The following is a 19,625-nucleotide window of genomic DNA, read 5'->3' as shown; positions in this document are numbered from 1 at the left end:
TAACTCCTGTGAGGGCAGAAATTTTTCTCCATTTAGTCACAGCTCTATCCTCAGAGCCTGGTGCATATTAACTGCTCAGTAAATATTTGTTGCATGAACTAACAAAAGTTTTGAATGTGAACAGAGTCAAGGAAAATAGTCAAGTTTCAACACCTCTGGATTTCTGATAATCCATTGGCTAATTTTTTTCAGCTCAATTCCCAAATACAATTAATTCCTAACAGCATAAGCCCCTAATTTTCTGTATTTGTTCATTGATTACCACAATATCCTCTAAACCAACCTCTCTGCCTCCAGATTGCACCAGTACAACCCATTTTCTATATTCTGGTTTGAAATATTACTATATACTTTCTTCCTTAAAATTCTTCTTTGACTTTCTGTTTTCCTCATAATTAAGCCTAGACTCCATAACATGACATGTAAGATCCTTTCTTCTCTGGCCTCTTCTTACATCCAGCCTCATCTCTCACCACTGCTCTTTTCACATTATACTTCAACTCCACTGCCATCCTTCCCTTTCATTCATCCATTTAATCATTTATTCAACATTAAACAAGTCTGTATTGAGCATCCTCTAGGAGATAAGGTCTATTTTAGGTTTTTAGTATTCACCCATCAATGGGATAGCCATAGTTCCTACGCTGTCTCCTCTTTACTGATTATTATTGTCACATTATAGTGCTGCTAGTTGTTTATGCGTTCTTTTCCCCCACTGGTTGGAGGGTCTTGAAATCCAGGACTATGCCTTATTCTTCTTTATACAGGAAATATCAGGAACAGAACTTTACACTGAGTGGGTTGTTCAACATCTGTTGGTTGAATGACAAAATATGAGTCAAAATGTTGAAATTAAGTATAAAAATACCAGCAATGTAAGGACCTTGTGCTGGCTCCCATCATTACGTTGACCACATTTTGGTCATTTATTCATTGAACGAACATTGATAATCACGTATTTTATGCTGGACTTTTACATGTTTAAATGTCACTTTTACCCCCTGTAGGCTCCTGGTGCAATGCCCTTCTGTGTAGCATAGTGTTTGGCACATGATAGGCGCTCAGTATATACTTGTGGATTGACTGAAAATAACCACAAAAGAGGATAACTGAGGTATAGATTTCGGGCCCAGAAGAACTTTCTGGAGATAGTGGCAATAGGTAATTCAATATTGAACTTTTAACCAGAGTAAAGATTATTCTTATTATTGAAAGTTTTTGTCAGTTGTCATTTCCTCAGGGAGTATATAAGTACACAAGAATGCTTTCTAAATGAGTTCACCTTAATTTATTTGGAAACTTGAGTAGGATGTGTAACTCTTTGGATACCATCGTAATACAAAAATGATTTAGATTTAAGATTTTTAAATCCTGAAATCGAAGTATGCCACTAATAAAAATGAACTTTTTTTCAAAATGGTGAGCTAGAAAACAGTAAACCAGTATAGTAAACATGTAACTATTGACATCCAAAAGTTAAGGGACTAAGGGTAAGGGAGGTATTTCAAAGGCTGAATCAACAAGGCGAGGTGACAAATTGAATACATGGGGTTTGTCAGAGACGCTGCAGTTCCTGGGAAGACTAGAGCTAGGATTTGCAAAAAGTCACCGATTCCCTCTCCTAGCCTAGTTTACATCACTATCCGGGTTCTGATCTGGCGAGAGAGCCAGCGAGTTAAAGGATTGCAAGAGCTTGCTAGAGAGGCACAGGAAGTTGCCTGGAGGGAAGTTGAGCTGGCGGGATTGTGTGGCGCAGAAGCTTAACCTTCTGCCAAACAAAAGACGATAGCACTTCCGGTCACGCCGTCGTCGTGTTGCCGTCTGTTTCATCAAGGTGAGTGTAAAGAAAGGGACTGGTAATTCTCGCAAGTGAACGCCGAAACACTCCAGGGAAGCTTTCCTCTTTGCTCTAACGTGGAGTGGAAAGAAGAATTCATCCCTAGAGTACATAGTATGAAGGATGTTTCTGATGCTTGTGGTTCCGGTAGTCTCACTGATGCTTGTGCTTTCCGCCCTCCTACTCCTCCGGAGATGGCAGGCCGTCATCCCCTCCCCCTTCTGACTCTTGTGGTCCTTTTATCTTTGGTCGTTCAACTCTCCTCATTATCCCCGATCCTCTTCATGATCTTTCTGAGCTTGAATCATTCCCTCTACCACAGATTTCCTTCCTACCTCTACTCCCATCCTTCACCCCGCCCCCTTGTAGCCTCAGAACTTTCGCAACTCCCTTCCCACACTCTGAACCCACATTCTTCCTTCTATTCCCTTCAAACCTCAGTATTTTACTCCCCCTGAAGGCTTCTGATCGCTCCTGTCCCCGTCCTGCAGAGCCCAGTGAATTAGATACTTTCCAAAATCGGGTGTGACTTCAATTTCAAGGCCAAGGCTGTTTTTGTTCTTTTTAAAAATACACAAAAAAGCAGAAATTTTAGGGCCCTAAGAGACATAGGGACTCGTTCAAATTATTATGTACTTTTATTTTATTTTTTTACTCTAAACAAAATTACACATCAGATATTGCACTGGTTTCAGTCCTCTACTCATGACATTAAAAAAAATTGGCATAGAACTGAATCTTGACATTTTTAGAGGAGCAAACATAATGGGTTTTGCTTGTAACCTGGTGTCAGCTTTAGAGGGTGGAACCTTTCTAATCCCCTTTAGAACTTCTCATAGAGCAGAAATGCTTGACAGATAGGACATCCAATCACAAATTTCTTATTTCATTCGAGTTGGATTTATTATGCAAATCTTTTTTTGATCTCTGGTAACACGGAACGGCAAGCTGGCAGATTTTTCAGACAAAGATTTTTCCTAGTAGCTTCTCAAGTATTACCTGTTTGGTGTAATGTAAACTTTGTCTTTTTTCTCCTGTTTTTTGCGATGTGAAATATGTTTTTCTGTTCCATTTGTCATGTGTAATTTATCTTATGAGAATATTAGTTTATAATCACAATTTATTATTTCAATTCTTTACCCAAGTGAGGGAAAATAATCATTAAATTGATAATAAGGGTGAGGGTTTTTCAGGCTCTAAAGAAAAATTTAACCAAGGATCTCCTTGAACAAACAATTTATTCCCTCCTTCTCCTGTAACTAGTGTGTTATGCTTGCCCAAATAAGAGGTGATTCTTTTTTCTAGGCCTGGTTTAATTTTCAGTTGTTTTAGAATAAACAATGAGGCAGATTTCATAACACCAAAACACTTAGGAACTTTTTCGAAGGGTATTGCTGATGTCTCTTTATTCTCTATTCAAATCATAATTACACAGCATTTAAACATCATCATCCTGGCTTCAACTCACTGTGCATCCATCCATCCAATTATTAAAGAATTTTTTATTGAATAACTTTTATGTGCCAGTGTTCTAAGCACTGAGGATACAACAGTGGAAGATAAAAACAAAAGCAAAGTCTTTTGAACTAGAGAGACAGACAATAAATGTATATATAATAAATTTAGAGTAAGGTGGTGATGGGGAGGGGTTGTACTATTTTAGAAAGGATGATCAACAAGGCCTCCCTGGTAAGGTGACATTTGAGCAGAAACCTAAAGGAAGTGAGGGCACAAACTACAGATATTAGTGGGAAAACAGGATAATCCATGTCACTCTCTGCATTTTTTGTTCACTCTGCTTTCTACACCCTCCCACACTCCCCCCCCCCCCCAGTCACTTTTCTTCATAGTATTAATGCAGCACTCTGCTTACTCAGTCTAATCCATCCACATAAATTTCCTATATCTCTTCTTCCTGGCTAGCTTCTTGCTACCATTTAGGTGAATTGTCAGCTGCCAGCCCCTATAGGAAGACATATCTCGATCTCCATCTTCAGCTCTTCCTCAGTCTGTTTGTGTTGCACTGTGTGTTATCCTACAGCATATTTGCTTACCTCTCTCACTGCTCTTATCACTGTGTGTTCATAATATGTTGCCTGTAAATATTTGGTATGGTAAATTGAAATGAATTCAGTGCTTGTCTGTAACAGATAAGCTTTTAAATATAGTTTGCCCCCTAATGTTAAAAACTACCCTCTAAGGTCATCTTACTGATGATAAAACCAAGGCTCGGAAGTGGATAGTAACTTGCTAAATGGTGGTGGAGTTCATGGAATTAAGGTCTGTCAGGCACTCAGCCGTGGCGTGGTTCTCTCTTTCTTTCTGTTTGCCTGTCTGTTTCTCTCTGTTTACTAATGATAAATAGAAAATATACAGAATATTTTATTTTATTATTTTATAAGACATAATCTGGGTATAGAAATTTCATTTTTTAAAGTTTCCTTTCACAAGTCAGATTATATCAGGTGCTTGAATTACTTCCTAGTTATAAATATTAAGAGCTGAGAGGCATGATGACTCTTTTTACTTGAACATTTTTTAATAAAAAATTTAAACAAGTATAAATTTATTTTATTTATTTATTTATTTTGAGGAGGATTAGCCTTGAGCTAACTACTGCCAATCTTCCTCTTTTTGCTGAGGAAGACTGGCCCCGAGCTAACGTCTGTGCCTGTCTTCCTCTATTTTATACGTGGGACGCCTACCACAGCATGGCTTTCTGAGCGGTGCCATGTCCACACCCGGGACCCAAACTGGCGAACCCCGGGCTGCCGAGAAGCGGAACGTGTGAACTTAACCGCTGCGCCACCGGGCCAGCCCTAAACAAGTATAAATTTAAAGTAGAGTTACAATGAATGCTTTTATACTCTGAACCTAGCTTCAAGAGTGGTTAACTTTTGCCATACTAGCTCACTTGTTGACTCGCTTGCTCACTGTCTGTCTATCCAGCCATCCATTTTTTTTTTTATTGAGGTATGATTTTTTATCTACTTTTTGATCTATATTTTGGCTGAACCATTTTAGATTTGCAGGCATTGTTTTTAAGTAAACTTATATACATGCAGAAAGGGGCACATAAGTGTACACCTCAAAGCATTTTCACTCTGTAAACACACCTCTGTAAACCAGCAATGAGGTTAAGAAACAACATGATCAGCGCCTGAGAGCCCTTGAATGTATCCCCTACCAGTCACAGCTCGACTCCAAATTAATCACGATCCTGCTTCTATTACTGCTATCATTTTGCCTGTTTTTGGGCTTTGTAAAAATACAGTAGAATAGTATGTATTTTTTGGAGTCTGACTTCTTTGGCTTAAGATTTTGTTTAGATGTTGTGATAATTCCTTCATTCTCATTGCTATGTATTCCATTATGTGAATATATCACAAGAGATAGGCATTTTTCTTGTTTCCATTTTTTGGCATGTAAATAGTACTGTGAACATTCTAGTACATCTCTTTTGGTGATATATGCACATGTTTCTGTTGAGCATATACCTGAGAGTAGAATTGCTGAATCATAGGTTATGTATATGACTAGCTTTAGGAGATACCGCCAGCCAGTTTCCTAGAGTGGTTGTACTAAAGAACTCCCAGTAAAAATTTTTGAGAGTTCCAATTGCTCGAGAATATTGCCAACACTTGTCATTGTCTTTTCTTTTTAAGAAAAAAAAAAGTAAGCATTCTAGTGGTTATGAATGGTATCTGATTGTGGTTTTAATTTGCCTATCTCTGATGATAAATGTGCATCTTTCCATATGTTTGTTGGCCTGGATATCTTTTTATGAGGTACCTGTTAAGTCTTTTGACCACTTTTTCTCTCGGACTAACTTGTTCTTATTGATTTGTAGGAGAGTTTTCTGTATAATAAGAATGTAAATAGTTTGTTAGGTATATTTATTACAAATCTCAGTTAGAGTTTGATCTCTTAATAGTGTCTTTCGATGAACTGAATATTTCAATTTTAATATTGCTCAATTCGTGACTTTTCCCCTTTGTGGCTACTCCTTGTTTGTCCTAGTTAAAAAATCTTTACCTTTCTCAAGGTCATGAAGATAGTTTTTATGTTATGTTTTTGTTTAAAATCTCATTTATATTTACAGTTCATTTGTAATTGATTTTTGTGTATGTTGCCAGTATGAGTTATGGATATAGGTAGAGGGCTATGTTCTTTTGGTCAAAATGGATATCCAGTCAACCCAATACCACTTATTGATAAGATTGTTCTTTCTCTTCTATGGTGTCATCTTTTTTATAAATCAAATGATTAGGTTATATATACAGATTTGTTTCTGGATTCTGTTCACTTTGGTTTATTTTTCTCTCTTTGTATGAGTATCACTGCCATAATTGATGTAACTTTATAATATATCTTATATATGGTCATTAAGTCCTACAGTTTTGTTCTTTTCCTTCAATAATGCCTTGGTTATTCTTGGTCTTTTGAATTTCTATGTATGTTTTAGAATCAGCTTGTCAATTTCCACAAAAATTCTTCTTGGCATTTTAATTGAGATACCACTTAATAGATCAATTTGAGGAGCACATATCACGACATTTCACCCCTAAATATCTCAACATTCATCTAATGTTAGGAACATTTTGTTAATAATTTAATTACCATTACTTACCAAGAAAAATTCACAATAATTCCCTAATATCATCTAATACCTAATTCATTTTCAAATTTCTTTTTTCCCCCCACAAGCCTTTTATAGCTGCTATTTAAAACCATCTTCAAACCGAGATTAATTTATTTGTATATTTATTGAGATTTTATTGTTGTCACTTTCTCTATTTTGTTGAACTGATGGATATTTATATATTTAGTACTTTTCAATTCATTGCAGTCATTATTTCTTCTGTTGCTCAAACTTTCCAGTTTGGAAGGGGTCAGTTGGAGCCCCTTCACACTGGCTTCTGTCTTTTCTTCTATTACTGAAAATTTTCAAATGTATTTAAAGTAGAAAATAGTAAAATAAACATGCACGTATCCATTCCCTAGCTTCCACAATTAATACCATTTTGCCAGTTTTGCTTGATCTTTTCTCCTCACCCACTTTTTTCACTGAGGTATTTTAAGGCAATCCCAGACATTGTCATTACACAGGTAAATAACTCATTATGCATCCCTAACTCGTAAGTGCATTATATTAAGTAACCACTAAGCCATTATTCTTAATAAGATTAACAATATAGGGCTCCAACTGCCCCTTTCCAAACTGGACAATATATATCTTAAGATTAACAATAATTCCTTGTGCCATCTAATACTCAGTCCATATTCAGATTTCCATCATTGTCTTAAAGATATCTTTTTACAGTAGCTTTGTTAAATCTATAGCCAAACAAGGGCAGTTTATTACCACTATGTATTTTTCTCTTGTCTCTTTTCCTGTAAAACCCTCTTTTGCCCCCCCATTTTAAAGACTATTGATTTATTAGAGAAACTAAGTCATTTGTCTTATTGACAAATGGATTTGGATGACTGCTTCTTTGAGGTGGCATTTATTTTGTTTTCCTATTCCCATGTTTCCTATTCACTGATATTTACAGCTTGGGGCTTGATTAGATTCAGTTTCAGTTGTTTTTTAAGAGAAAGAATCATTCCAGGCAGCGATAGGCACTTTCTCTTGCATTTCATCATGTCTGATATCTTTCTGGCTGATGCTAGGACTGATTTGTGTTTTCAGATGTTGGCAACCTGCTCCTTCCATTGTAGTGTCTCCTGCCTGTCTTCTTCCTGTTGCTTTTAGCAGCTGTTGAAGATAATTGTCTAAATTCATTATTTCAATACTAGTTGACAGATTGTGGTCTATTTCTATCACCTTCTGCATTTATTAACTGGAATTATTTTATAAAGAAGAGCTTTACCTTATCAGCTACTTTTTTTATCCTGAAATACATTTCACAAAGAGAAAGTCAGGTATTTTTAGGAATTCATGGGTTTTTATGTATTCTATATGTATCTTTTTTGATCCTTTTTTTTTGATACTCAAACTGTGTCATCTTAGAAATTAGGAACCCTTCCTGTTTGGCTCCTGTATCCTCTTCACATGGTCTCATTAGATCTTGGCTTCCTTGCTTTCTGACACGAGATATTTCAGGTTCTTCATGTACGCTTCCTGCGTCAGCCCTGGAATCAATCATTTTGCGAGCAATCATGTATCATTTTAGTAGGGAGGGGTACTTAGAAACCAAGATGTGAGTGCTCAGGGCATTATTATTACTTTTTTAGTCATACTCCCTGACTTTTTGTTGTGCCCTTTTCCTCATTATTTTGAATACGTTTGAATGACTCCAGCAGCATTCCACTGAAAATTGGCTAAGCATGGCTTTCATTTGTTTATGTAGTCATTCATTCAGCAAAAATTTATAGAATTCTTAACTACCATGTATCTGGTCTTATTCTGGGTACAGGAGATGTGAAGGTAAACCTGACTGGTTCCTGTTCTTGATGAAGATTCATGATGGTGGGAATATGAGTGAGTAAATAGGCAATGTCTAAAGAGTATGATCAGTACTATGGTGGGCATAGGCAAGTGGGGGTGACAGGCTGTGGGAGCACAGAGGCGGCATCTGAAAATGCTTTGGAAAGGAGAGAGAATGCTTGATATTGGATGAGCGGAGGAGGTATGAAAGTAGAGGAGCTATGAAGGGTGTTTCAGTCAGAGGAAACTGGAAGAGGTGGGGGGATCTTGATGCACTGAAGGAAAAGCATATATGTAGTTAGTTAAAACTGAAATAGAAGTTTTATGTAGGGGAGGAGAGACGAAACTGGAGATGTGGATAGGGGCCAGGATGTTGAGAGCCCCAAAGGTCAGGTCAGAGAACTGGAATTTCACTTTCAGGCTCTGAGGGAGAAGTAATGTAATTGTCTTAAGCAAATAAGATACATAATCCCTTCTGTGATGTACTGGGTGACTGGATGGGAGTGGGGCAGTAGGAGACCAGTAAGGAGAGAAGTGTAGCTATCCAGGAGAGATATGTATTGGAGAGTTATATGTGTGTGTGTGCACGCATATATATACATATATATTTACATATGTTCTAATCTATTTTATATATATGTGCACACACACACACAACTCTCTCATATACACCACACACATATAGGGTACAGTGTAAGATAACATTTTATATATATAGATATGCGTGTGTGTGTATATACACACACACATATACATATATATAATAATAGTCATGCACCGGATAATGACGTTTCAGTCAGCAGCAGACTGCATATACAATGGTGGTCCCATAAGATTAGTACCATATAGCCTACGTGTATAGTAGGCTATACCATCTAGGTTTGTGTAAGTACACTGTGATGTTCGCACAACAATGCAATTGCCTAACATCACATTTCTCAGAATGTATACCCATCGTTAAGCGACACATGACTGTATAATATATATAATATATATATAAAATAGATTCTGTACATACACATGTACATAGTGTTGCATGTCTATAATTCTATATGTGCATATATGCCCAGGGGTCGTCTCATTGCCACAGGTCTAAAATAGAGAATATTTCAGTGGAGAAACATTCTCCAAGGAAAGCTGAAGAGCCAGAAAGGGCTAACAAAGACTCTTTCCTTGACCAAACTTTAGTCATTCTCCTCTGAGTCCTCTTTTCAACTAGACCGTGTCCTTGGGCATTGTCTTTGGCTCGCACAGCACAGTTTTAGAAAGACTCCTGCTAAGTCACTTTAGCAAGAATCCCCCCACCTTTGATATCTGATCACCCTTGCCTTCAATAAAAATCCTAAGTCGGTTTAGCAAGAATCCCCCTATCCTTGATGTCTCCTTTTAGTAATTTTCTATCCGTAACTCTCCTCCCAAATCTGCTCTTGGCTGTAGATCCCTAGCTGTCTTTACTGTATTCAGAGTTGAGTCCAGTCTCTCTCCTCTATTGCAGTAGTCTTGACACCTGTCACAATAGTCCTTAATATAGTCTTTCTTACCATTTTAATAAGTGTTAGAATAATTTTTTCTTTAACAGGCCACACTAAAACTTTTGCTTATTGTGATCTTCCTTTTCAAAGCTCCACCAGTTGGCACTGATGCCTAGCTGTATATCCTTGAATAATCTGAGAATTCCGCTTCCTCTTATGATTTGAGTATGAGCAAGAGTACGACAATTGCTTAGCTTCTTCCAGAGGTTAGAATGTAGCTGTAACGGTTATCTCTGGGAGGGTGTAATGATGATTGAAGACGCATATCTCCTTTTATGTGTTTCTCTGTGCCAGGCACTGTTGTATACTAATGAACATCTATTGCATTTGTCTTTTGAAACTACTGTCTTAAACTTTGTTTAATATAAAGTATGAAATTTCTCTACATGATTATATAAGATGTGGACTGAGAGGGTGCGGGTAGATTAGGGATTTAGGGGAAACCAGGGCAGTGAGTGTGTATGGATCAGTGTTGGTGAATTTTAAAGTGCAGGGGGCCAATAATGTCATTGGTGAAAGTGTTGATGAAATGAGTGTAGACTATCATGTTAAGGGGCTTGTCTGTGAAAAGTAGAATCGATAACAAGTGGTACATGTATATTTTCAGGATGAAAGATTTGAAAAGTTTATATGTTCTACAGGGGAGGAGCTGATAAAAACAGAGGTTGAAGATATAGGAGAGAAAGGGATAACTGGAGAAGCAATATGTGGAAAAAATGTGGTGTAGAGAACATGTGGAAGGACTGACCATGAACAAGAGAAAAGGTATCACTTCTGACATCAGAGTTGAGGGTCAGAAAGGCATGTTTTTGAGGTTTTGGAGAGGCAAGAGATTGAAGGAGTTTCTTTCTTGGTGCCCCTATATTCTCTGTGAATAAGGTAGTAAGGGCATTCTGGAGTGTGAGAGGGAATGGCCAGGGTCCAGAGGAAAGGAGGAGGGTTGCATCCTTCTTTAGAAAATGAGAGAAAATTGATGGGCAGTAATAAACACCTATCTGAGTTGGAAATAAAGTGATTTTAGTTTCTCTTTTTTTCAAGTGTGCTCAGGTGCCAAGAAATGGGAGCAAGGAAGGCAGACATTGGGTTTGGTTTTAGACTTGTGAATACGGTAGTGATGACTGTGGGTGGTGGAAAGTTTGAGGGGCTAAGTGGATTGTTGAGGTAACTGTTGAGATTTGTTCAGGTTATAGACCATGGGATATAGTCTCATCAGGGAATGTGTATTCTCAGGAGGATTCTATGAAACCAGAGAAAGAGAAGCTGTGCAAATATGTGGGTGGATGCAGGGGAAGTTGTATGGAGATTTCAAAGCTCGCAGTAGAGGTTAAAAAGGTCGAATGGCAGACAAGAAATTGTGGTCAGGGTAGGATATTGGAGCTTATGAATTCAGAAGAAAAGTAGTTCTGGATGATTACAGCAGGGAGGAAGATTTAGAGGATGGCCAACAACTGCCAGCACGAATGATTGCCCTTATCCGGCTTTGCAGCAGATGTCCTGGATGGCCCTAGTTTCGTTCTAACTTTGTGTTTGCTTCACAGGCTTTTTTTTTTCTTTTGCCAATAACCAGAGCCGTGAAAATCTTTAATGTAGGGGGAGCTAAGATAGCATTCTATATTGATTCCTTTACTTGGAGGGATTTTGACAACTGCCCTTAGCAACTTGAATGGAAATGGTACTGCTGGGAGGACCCTGGCTTGCCCACACATCCCTTTCCAAGAATCCTATTACAAGTGAATGTGGATAGCCAGTCCCTATAGCTTTTACAGAAAGAAGTGGATACTTTCTACATTACATCATCTCTTATTTCAGAAAGGTTGAGAACACATGTTCTTTGGGAGTGCTTTAAGGGAGTTCTTTTTTTAAAAATATTTTTAAAATTGTATGTTATAATAAAAATACCAAAGTTGCATAAAATGCAAATGTACACTAAAATGAGTAATTGTAAAGTGAACACCCATAAAAGAACCTTCCAGGACCAAAAATAGAACATTGCAAGTTATCCAGAAGCCTGTAGTTTTACCCTTATCTCTCTGCCAAAGGTAACCATTTATCCTGACTTGGCTTTTATGGTATTACTTCTTTGCCTATGTATACTGACACATGGGCACATATACACCTATTTATACATTCTGTTTATAACATTTGGATTGCTTTCAGTTTTTGGCTATTGTGAACAGTGCTGCTAAAGTACATGTCTCGTGTTGCACATGTTTATGAGTTTCTCTAATACAGATATCTGGGAGAGGGATTACTTGGTAATAGTTAATGCATATCTTCAACTTTACTAGATAATGGAAAATTGATCTCCAAAAGAATTGCACCAATTTTAACTACCACTAAAAGTGCATGAGGATTCATGCCTTGGTTCTTTCTTGCCTACAGTCTTGAGGTCAGAAAACTATGGCTTGGAGTTTTCTGGGGTAGCCAGGACCTGTGATTTGCTGTGGATATGAAGGATTTGGTTACTGTTTTACATTTCTCCTGCAACAATTTCCCTTTGCCACTTTAAGGGGCTTTCATAGGAGAGCTTTAGTTTCGTCTTATCTTTCCCATAATCTCAAGGCCCAAGAATTGGGCCCCAGAATTGAGTGTGGTTGTCCAGCCTCTGAGGCCATTTGAAAATGAGGGATGCTGGATTAGCATCCTAAAATGCTCCTCTTTCTTGGAAGGGCCAGTTGATCTTACCAATTAGCCAGGGGTTCTGTAGATGGGCTCTGACTCAGTTATCTCTTCCTGAGACTCAAGCATCAAGGACTAGACCCAGCATCTGTGGACGGCAGAGTATGAAGACTAGGATAGTGGCTTAGATGACCCTGTGTCTTTGGAGAGTCATTGAACAACTGTCTTTAGCCAACTCCAAGGAGAGAACTGGCTTGTTCATTTCTTTCCCAGAAGCTATCCCTTAGGGAGTCTTTTGCTAGTGAGGGCCCTGGCTTGTTTATTTCTTTCTGAGCGTCTCAAAGACTGAGAACCTTGATTGGTTTATTTCTGTGGCCAGCTAGAAGTGAGGATAGCTGCGTTAGCATCTGGATTGCCTCCTAGAGTCTGCTCTTATGTTTGCTTGTTTATGGCACACTATTAATTACCTGAATTTTGTAGAAGTACATTTGTAGCAATTAAAAACTATATGTGGAGACCGGCCCAGTGGCATAGTGGTTAAATTCACGTGCTCAGCCTCAGTGGTGCAGGGTATGTGGGTTTGGACCTACACAGCACTCATCAAGCCATGCTGTGGTGGTGTCTCACATATGAAGTGGAGGAAGATTGGCATGGATGTTAGCTTGGGGGCAATCTTCCTCAAGCCAAAAAAGAGGAAGATTGGCAAAAGATGTTAGGTCAAGGCCAATCTTCCTCACCAAAAAAAAAAAAAAAGTATGAGTTTATCAACTTTCAGAAAATTGACAAAATGTTCTATAGGAAGATGTGAAATATTATACATCTGTGTTATTGATTTTTGAAATTTTAATACTAATTATGAAATAATAAGTAATTCTAAACTTTAATTGAAATTAGTATTTAATGTACTTCATGGACCTGCCTATATTTTTTAGTTATTTCACTAATATTACTTACAATTAGGAGATGTTTATTTCATGTTTTAGTTCACTGTTTCTTTAGTTTTTGCTATTGTTATTATTTTTGCTTTCTCTATGCATGTTGAGAATTTAATTTTGAAAATATGCCATTGAAAACAGTGGCATATTTATTGTGGCTCTTCACTTGATATCCTTTCATTTTTAGTGTCAAGGTGTTTAATGCCCTGACTGCAGTCCCTTACATACTCACAAGGCAAAGTTATTCTAGAAAACATGTCATCTTTGTTTATTACCAATTGGACAATACACTAAGCCTGTTACCTTTTACAGCATGTTGTACTCTGTTCTATATCATGTGGAAACCCCCCTGAGGATGTCCATCTGACAGATATTGCTTTAATAGTATGTTACACAGAGGTGCAGCATACCTGGGTGCCGTGGTTTGCCAGTTGGGAATTTTAGGACCAGGGGTGTGGGGAAATCAGCAGGCTTAGGAAAGAACTACGTTGTTATGGCTAGGAGGTGAAGGGGGTATTCTATAAATCACTGAAGAGGGTGGATAACCTTATTTTTCAAGGAGGGGATTCTAGAGGTCACAAAGGAAAGATCTCAGGTGGGAAGAACAGTGAACTCATAGATTCAAGGGGGAAATGGGCGTGGCTTTCTACTTTTCATTCTCTCTATTTGTCTTCTTGGTTAGTAGGAAAATATTTTCCCAGGGCTCTGGCAGGCAAGAAATGTGAGTGAACAAAAGGGGAAGTCATAGAAGGTGAGAGAGGAAAAAGTACACAGTCTAAGAATGTCAGAAATCCTAGGACACCAGTAGGGATGATGGATTGATTGGAAGCCTTAGAAAAGTTAGGTAAACCATTAATTAATCAATTAAATAAGTAAAAATGTAGTGATCTAAACTACTTGCTGCATAATGAGGACATATAGTTGAATTAAGTGTATTTTCTACTGAATGTGGTGGCTGAGATAGACACGGACATTGCAACAGGGAGCACTATGATGAAGGAGAGACCAGGGTGTGGTGTTGTCAATAGAAACATGGAGGAGGGTATCTCTAATCCATCCTAGGGGCTTAGGGAAGGCTTCCTGGAAGGCACCATGTTAAGAACTTAATTTTGCATGGAAGTAGCAGTTAATCTGACAGTGGATGAGAATCCTCTGAGTGTGAGGACCAGAGAGCAACTGGTCATTTAGACCATGTATAGTAGGTGTCTGAGTATGCCATCTAGCCTTGAGTTTGAGGAATACCTGAAGAAATGGTCTGTTGAGAGGCCACTCTGTGGTCTAGTAGAGTTAAGGAAAAGGGGCAAGTAGAAAGAAATAGTTTTGGGGCCAGCCGGGTGGCGCAGCAGTTAAGTGCGCATGTTCTGCTTCTCGGCGGCCCGGGGTTCGCCAGTTCGGATCCCAGGTGTGGACATGGCACTGCTTGGCAAAAGCCATGCTGTGGTAGGCGTCCCACATATAAAGTAGAGGAAGATGGGCATGGATGTTAGCTCAGGGCCAGTCTTCCTCAGCGAAAAGAGGAGGATTGGCAGCAGTTAGCTCAGGGCTAATCTTCAAAAAAAAGAAAGAAAGAAATAGTTTCATAAATGGTCAAGTTTATGCTATAATATTGACACCTTAGCCCTCATGGAGAGGTAGCCTCTTCCATTTCCCCCTATATGCCATGAAATTATCATCATTTTCTATATATGCCATGTTTTTTCATCTTGTTTGAGTGCTTTCTTACCTTGATTTCATAAAGGTATTCTGCTATATTGTCCTGTAGAACTTTTTTTAAAGAGTTTGTTTTATTATTATTATTATTTTGCGTATGAAGAAGATTTGCCCTGGGCTAACACCTCTGCCAGTCTTCCTCTGCTTTGTATGTGGGATGCCTCCACAGCATGGCTGATGAGTGGAGTAGGTCGCAACTTGGGATTCAAACCCAAGAATCCTGGGCTGCTGAAGCAGAGCACGCAGACCTCTAACCACTTGGTAATGGGGCTGGCCCCTCTTGTAAACCTTTTATAATTTTCTTTTCACAATTGGGTTTATGATCCACTTGGAATTTATTTTTGTTTATTGTATGATGTAGAGATCTTAATTTTTTTTCTGAATGATTAATCAGTGGTTTCAGAACTATTTACTGAATAGTCTGTTCTTTCTCCACAGATTTATAATGTTGTCTCTGTAGTATACCAAGTTGTAACATGTGTATGTGTCTGCTGCTATTCTGTTCCATTGGTCTGACTATTTCTATACTAGTACTACACTGTTTACTATAGCTTTGTATGCATCTTAATATTTGGTAGGGAAAGACCCTTTCCTATTTTTCTCCCTCAAAACTATATTCTTTGCCTTTTACTTTTCCATATGAATTTTAAGATAAGTTTAACCTGGTCTGTAAGAAACATTGAAATTTTGATTAGAACTGCATTTTATTTATAGATTATAGAAAGAGAAATTGTGTCTTTACAACAGTGAAGTTAGTTATTCTCTCCTTTTGTCTAGGTATTTTTAATGTTTTTGGAAAATTTTTGTAATTTTCTCCGTAAGGGTTTCTTGCATATTTTGTTAGACGTATTTCTGTGTACCTGACGGTTCTTGTTGCTCTCACTAATACTTTTAAATTACGTTTTGTAATTTATTGTGACTGGTGTATGAGAATGCTTGACTTCGGTGTATTGTTTTTAGATCTGTTCACTTTGCTGGCTTCTTTCTGTAGGTCCAATTGTTTGTTTATAGATTTTATTGAATTTTTATTTAAACTTTATGTAAAACATACTTTAAAGTATCATAGCTATACAGCTCAATGAATTATCACAAAGTGTTTTTGGTCTGTTAATGTAATTCATGAATAATTGTAATTTTTTTCCCTTTCAGTTCTTATGCCACCATAAACAGATATCATTCTGTAAAAATAAAGCAGAATTTCTTTTCTGGAACAATTTCACTTAAGCATTTCTGAGGCCTCAAGCTCTAATTAGCTGTGTTTGATGTGTAAATACTTTTGAAGTTATCAAAGACAGGAAATTACCTTTATTTGGAAATTCCAGCAGAACTTGTAGAAGAACCTTCCTGGGTGGTGACATTTCAGTTAATTGAGCACAGTACAGGATTTGGTCTTCAGCATTTGTTAAATGCTAAAATAAAACTTGATGATAAACAAATACAAATTAATTTCCTGAGACTAAGATAGATATAGAGAGAGAAGCACACACATTCTACACTAATTGTCTTTCTAGTGGCCAAAACTCTCAGATCCTCTTTCCAGGGCATGTCAGTTCCAGTGTTGGGATTCTTGGGAAGTCAAACTAGGAGAACAGCATGTTGCTTACTGTGAGTGTGGAATTAAAGCAAAGAAGGTAGAGCGTCTCACAAACGCGGAGTCTCTGTGCAGCTGTGGGTCATTTGAGGAATACATTTAGATTCTCCAGCCTTTCTTCATCACACCCCAAGCAGTTTGAGAGGCAGCAAGATGTAGTGGGAAAATACTGGACCTTGTAGCCAGTTGGCAGGGATTGGAATCCTAGCTCTTGTGTACGGATCTTAGGCAAGTTACTTCTCAGTCTCGTGCTTCTCACTGGTGAAATAGAAATCATGACGCTGTTAATTTAAAAGAAATATATGCTCTTCAAGTATTTGTTATATAGTAAATCCAGCAGAATCGTGGGTTTGTATTTGTTTATCCATGCCTGTGGGTGAAAAGGAAAGTGCCAACGATCCTTTCCTAATTTTTCTGAATGTTCTTAGAAGTATCAATCTGTTTCCAAATATAGAGATGTCAGTTACAGCTTTATCAGCAGACATGTTAGTTTCCTATTGCTGCTGTAGTAAGTTAGGACAAACATAGATAATAAACCCAAATTTACATCTTACAATTCTGGAGGTCAGCAGTTCAAAAATCAGGGTTTTGGCAGGCTGAGCTCCCTCCAGAGGCTCTGGGGGATTAACTGTTTCTTTGCTTTTTCCGGTTTCTAGAGGCTTCCTGCATTCCTTGGTTCATGGTCCTTTTCTCCATCTTCAGATCCAACAGTATAGCATCTTCAGCTCTCTGACCCTGACCTCTTTCTTTGTCATATCTTCTTCTCTGACTCTGATCCTCCTGCTTCCTTTTTATAATGACTCTTGTAATTACATTGAGCCCACCAGGATAATCCAGGATAATCTCTCCATTTCAAGATCCTTAATCACATATGCAAAATCCTGTTTGCCACGTAAAGTAACATATTCACAGGGTCAGGGCATGGACGTCTTGGGAGGGCCATTATTCTATCCACCAAACCAGGTTAATGAATTACCAAGTAAGATACCTAATTAGAATTACACATTTCTTTTGTAGGTTATTTTCATACAACAAACATCAATTTCTAAAGTTGTAGGAGTCTTATAAAATGCCTTTAAATAATACTTCCAAAGACAGAGTTATATTAACAGAGAATAGAACTGGTTGGTAACAGTTATGAATATTCATGAATATATGAACATGTTATGAATATTTATGTATCCACATTGTAAAAGAGAACAAGATTGACATGCTTTGTAAAATTCTCAATTTAACATCTTTTAAATTTAGATTATTTGAAATAATTGTGAAGCAAAATGGTTTCCACCGCTCCACAGCTGCAGGGAAGAGAGTACAGAGTCTTCCTCACTTTTTAAGTTTTGTTTTGTTGATTGTGAAGATTTGCACTTGTAAAGTTCGGCTCTGGAATTTCATTAGCTAGTTTTAAAGAAAAAGCAGGTCTGGAGCCCAATTTTGCTTGTAGAAATCAAGAAAGGGCTGCAAAGGATTTTATTTATTATCAGTGGAATTCTATATTTTGTGCCTTGTAAAGTAATTCTTAAGATTTGATGCAATCACTTTTATAAGGCCCTGGCACCTGCTTGATGAGTGAGAGCAATCTGAGTTTCTTACATTCTTTTCTGTACTTTCTATGCTTTTGTCTCTTTGTACTATGCTCTAATAATTTCCTCTGACCTGTCTTAAATATTCACAAATTATTTTCTTAATCTGCCAATTAAAGCTATCCCTTGAGTTTTTCATTTGGGGTGCTGTTTTGTTTTTTTATTTTTTCTAAAAGTTTGATTAGTCTTACCGCACAAAATTGGGGTTCTCTGCCCAATGCATGTAAACAAGTCAATTAATTATGGCATCAGCCTTTGTGGGGAAAAATCAGCATTTATTCTGCGAGATCCATCTGCAGGGAGACAGGGGGCATGTGCCCTCAGATCTGTCTTTCTGATTCAAGATCTGGGGTGAAATTTAAGAAGTTAGGGAGAACAGGTTGGCATGAGGAAATGCTGGTGGGACAGGCTTTGATTCGTGGGCTTCAAGCATTTATGGTAAGGTTTTAAACATTTATGACAGAGTTCTCAACATTTATGATGAGGTAGGGAACACCGGATCTTCCTGAATAAGGGACCCTTTACTTCTGATAAGAGTCCGACTTTCGAGTTCTGGTCTTGTCCTGGTCCTTGGGTTCCGTGGGAAGGAGAATCTTTGGTTCTGGGGTCATTTCAGGTCATGATTTTCTTTTGCGTAGCCCTCGCTATGTGACTTTGCAGTTTTTCTGAAAGACAATTCTTAGTCACTCTGTTAATAAGAGACGGAGACAGATTAATTAGTCTTGGAGGGCCTGTGGTTACATTAGGTTTAATTATGATATACCATTTGTTATAGTTTCCTGTTGCTTGGAAATATCTTCAGGCATATTTATTTCTTTATTCATAGTAAAGTAATCTTATAGTTTGTGTTTACTAACCCCAGTGTTTGAAGTCTTTTCTGTTACCAGCTGATCCTGCTGATTTCTTTCTTTTTCTAATTCAAGGCTCAAGGATCCCAGGGCAAGTCATGTAATTCAACCTGAGCTGCAAAATGACCTGCTTACCATTCATCTTCCCCCTGAGAAGGTAACCGTTTGGGGTCCCAGCTTACTGTAGGAAGAGTCTCCTGTTAGTTTCCCTACTCCGCGAAGTTCTGGGCCTTAACCTCTGTCTCCTTTGCCTTTCAAAGCAACTGAAATAAAAGTTAAAATTTTGGGGGAAGGAAAAATGCCCTCAGGGCAGAAATTGCCTCACTGCTTATTTACTTCTCTAGGTTCCCCTTTTCCCATGGTGTTACCCTGATGTTTCCATATTTTTATTGTCCTGTCTTTCTATTGTTTTTAAGTAGATGTTACTTCTTTTTCATCAAGATTTTTTTAGTAGCTTTCAGCATGAGGGTTTGTCCAAACAACCTGGTGGTCAATTACCAGAACTAGGAAAATTTCATATGACTCTTTCCTACATTTTCT

General features: G+C 37.9%; 1 protein-coding gene across 5 annotated transcripts in view; it reads left to right on the top strand.

The window, feature by feature from the left end:
- Positions 1–1,749: 1,749 nt before the first annotated feature.
- LOC124245612 (melanoma-associated antigen D1) overlaps positions 1,750–19,625 on the top strand; it is a 58,190-nt gene continuing 40,314 nt past the window's right edge. Inside the window, exons 1-2 of one of the 5 annotated variants that reach the window (XM_046673097.1) lie at positions 1,750–1,834; positions 19,161–19,242. Coding sequence is in view for 2 of the 5 variants with exons in the window: in XM_046673095.1 (XP_046529051.1) it covers positions 8,294–8,321 (28 nt within the window). In the remaining 3 variants the exon portion in view is untranslated. Of the gene's footprint in view, positions 1,835–8,273; positions 8,322–19,160; positions 19,243–19,625 lie in introns of those variants that run through there. The other 4 variants (XM_046673098.1, XM_046673099.1, XM_046673095.1 and 1 more) reach the window with 4 other exon arrangements.

This window comes from Equus quagga, chromosome 10 (genome assembly GCF_021613505.1).
Source record: "Equus quagga isolate Etosha38 chromosome 10, UCLA_HA_Equagga_1.0, whole genome shotgun sequence".
NCBI classification, from domain to species: domain Eukaryota; kingdom Metazoa; phylum Chordata; class Mammalia; order Perissodactyla; family Equidae; genus Equus; species Equus quagga.
The sequence above is the reverse complement of the archived record's forward strand: the minus strand, read 5'-3'. Positions and strand labels throughout refer to the sequence as shown.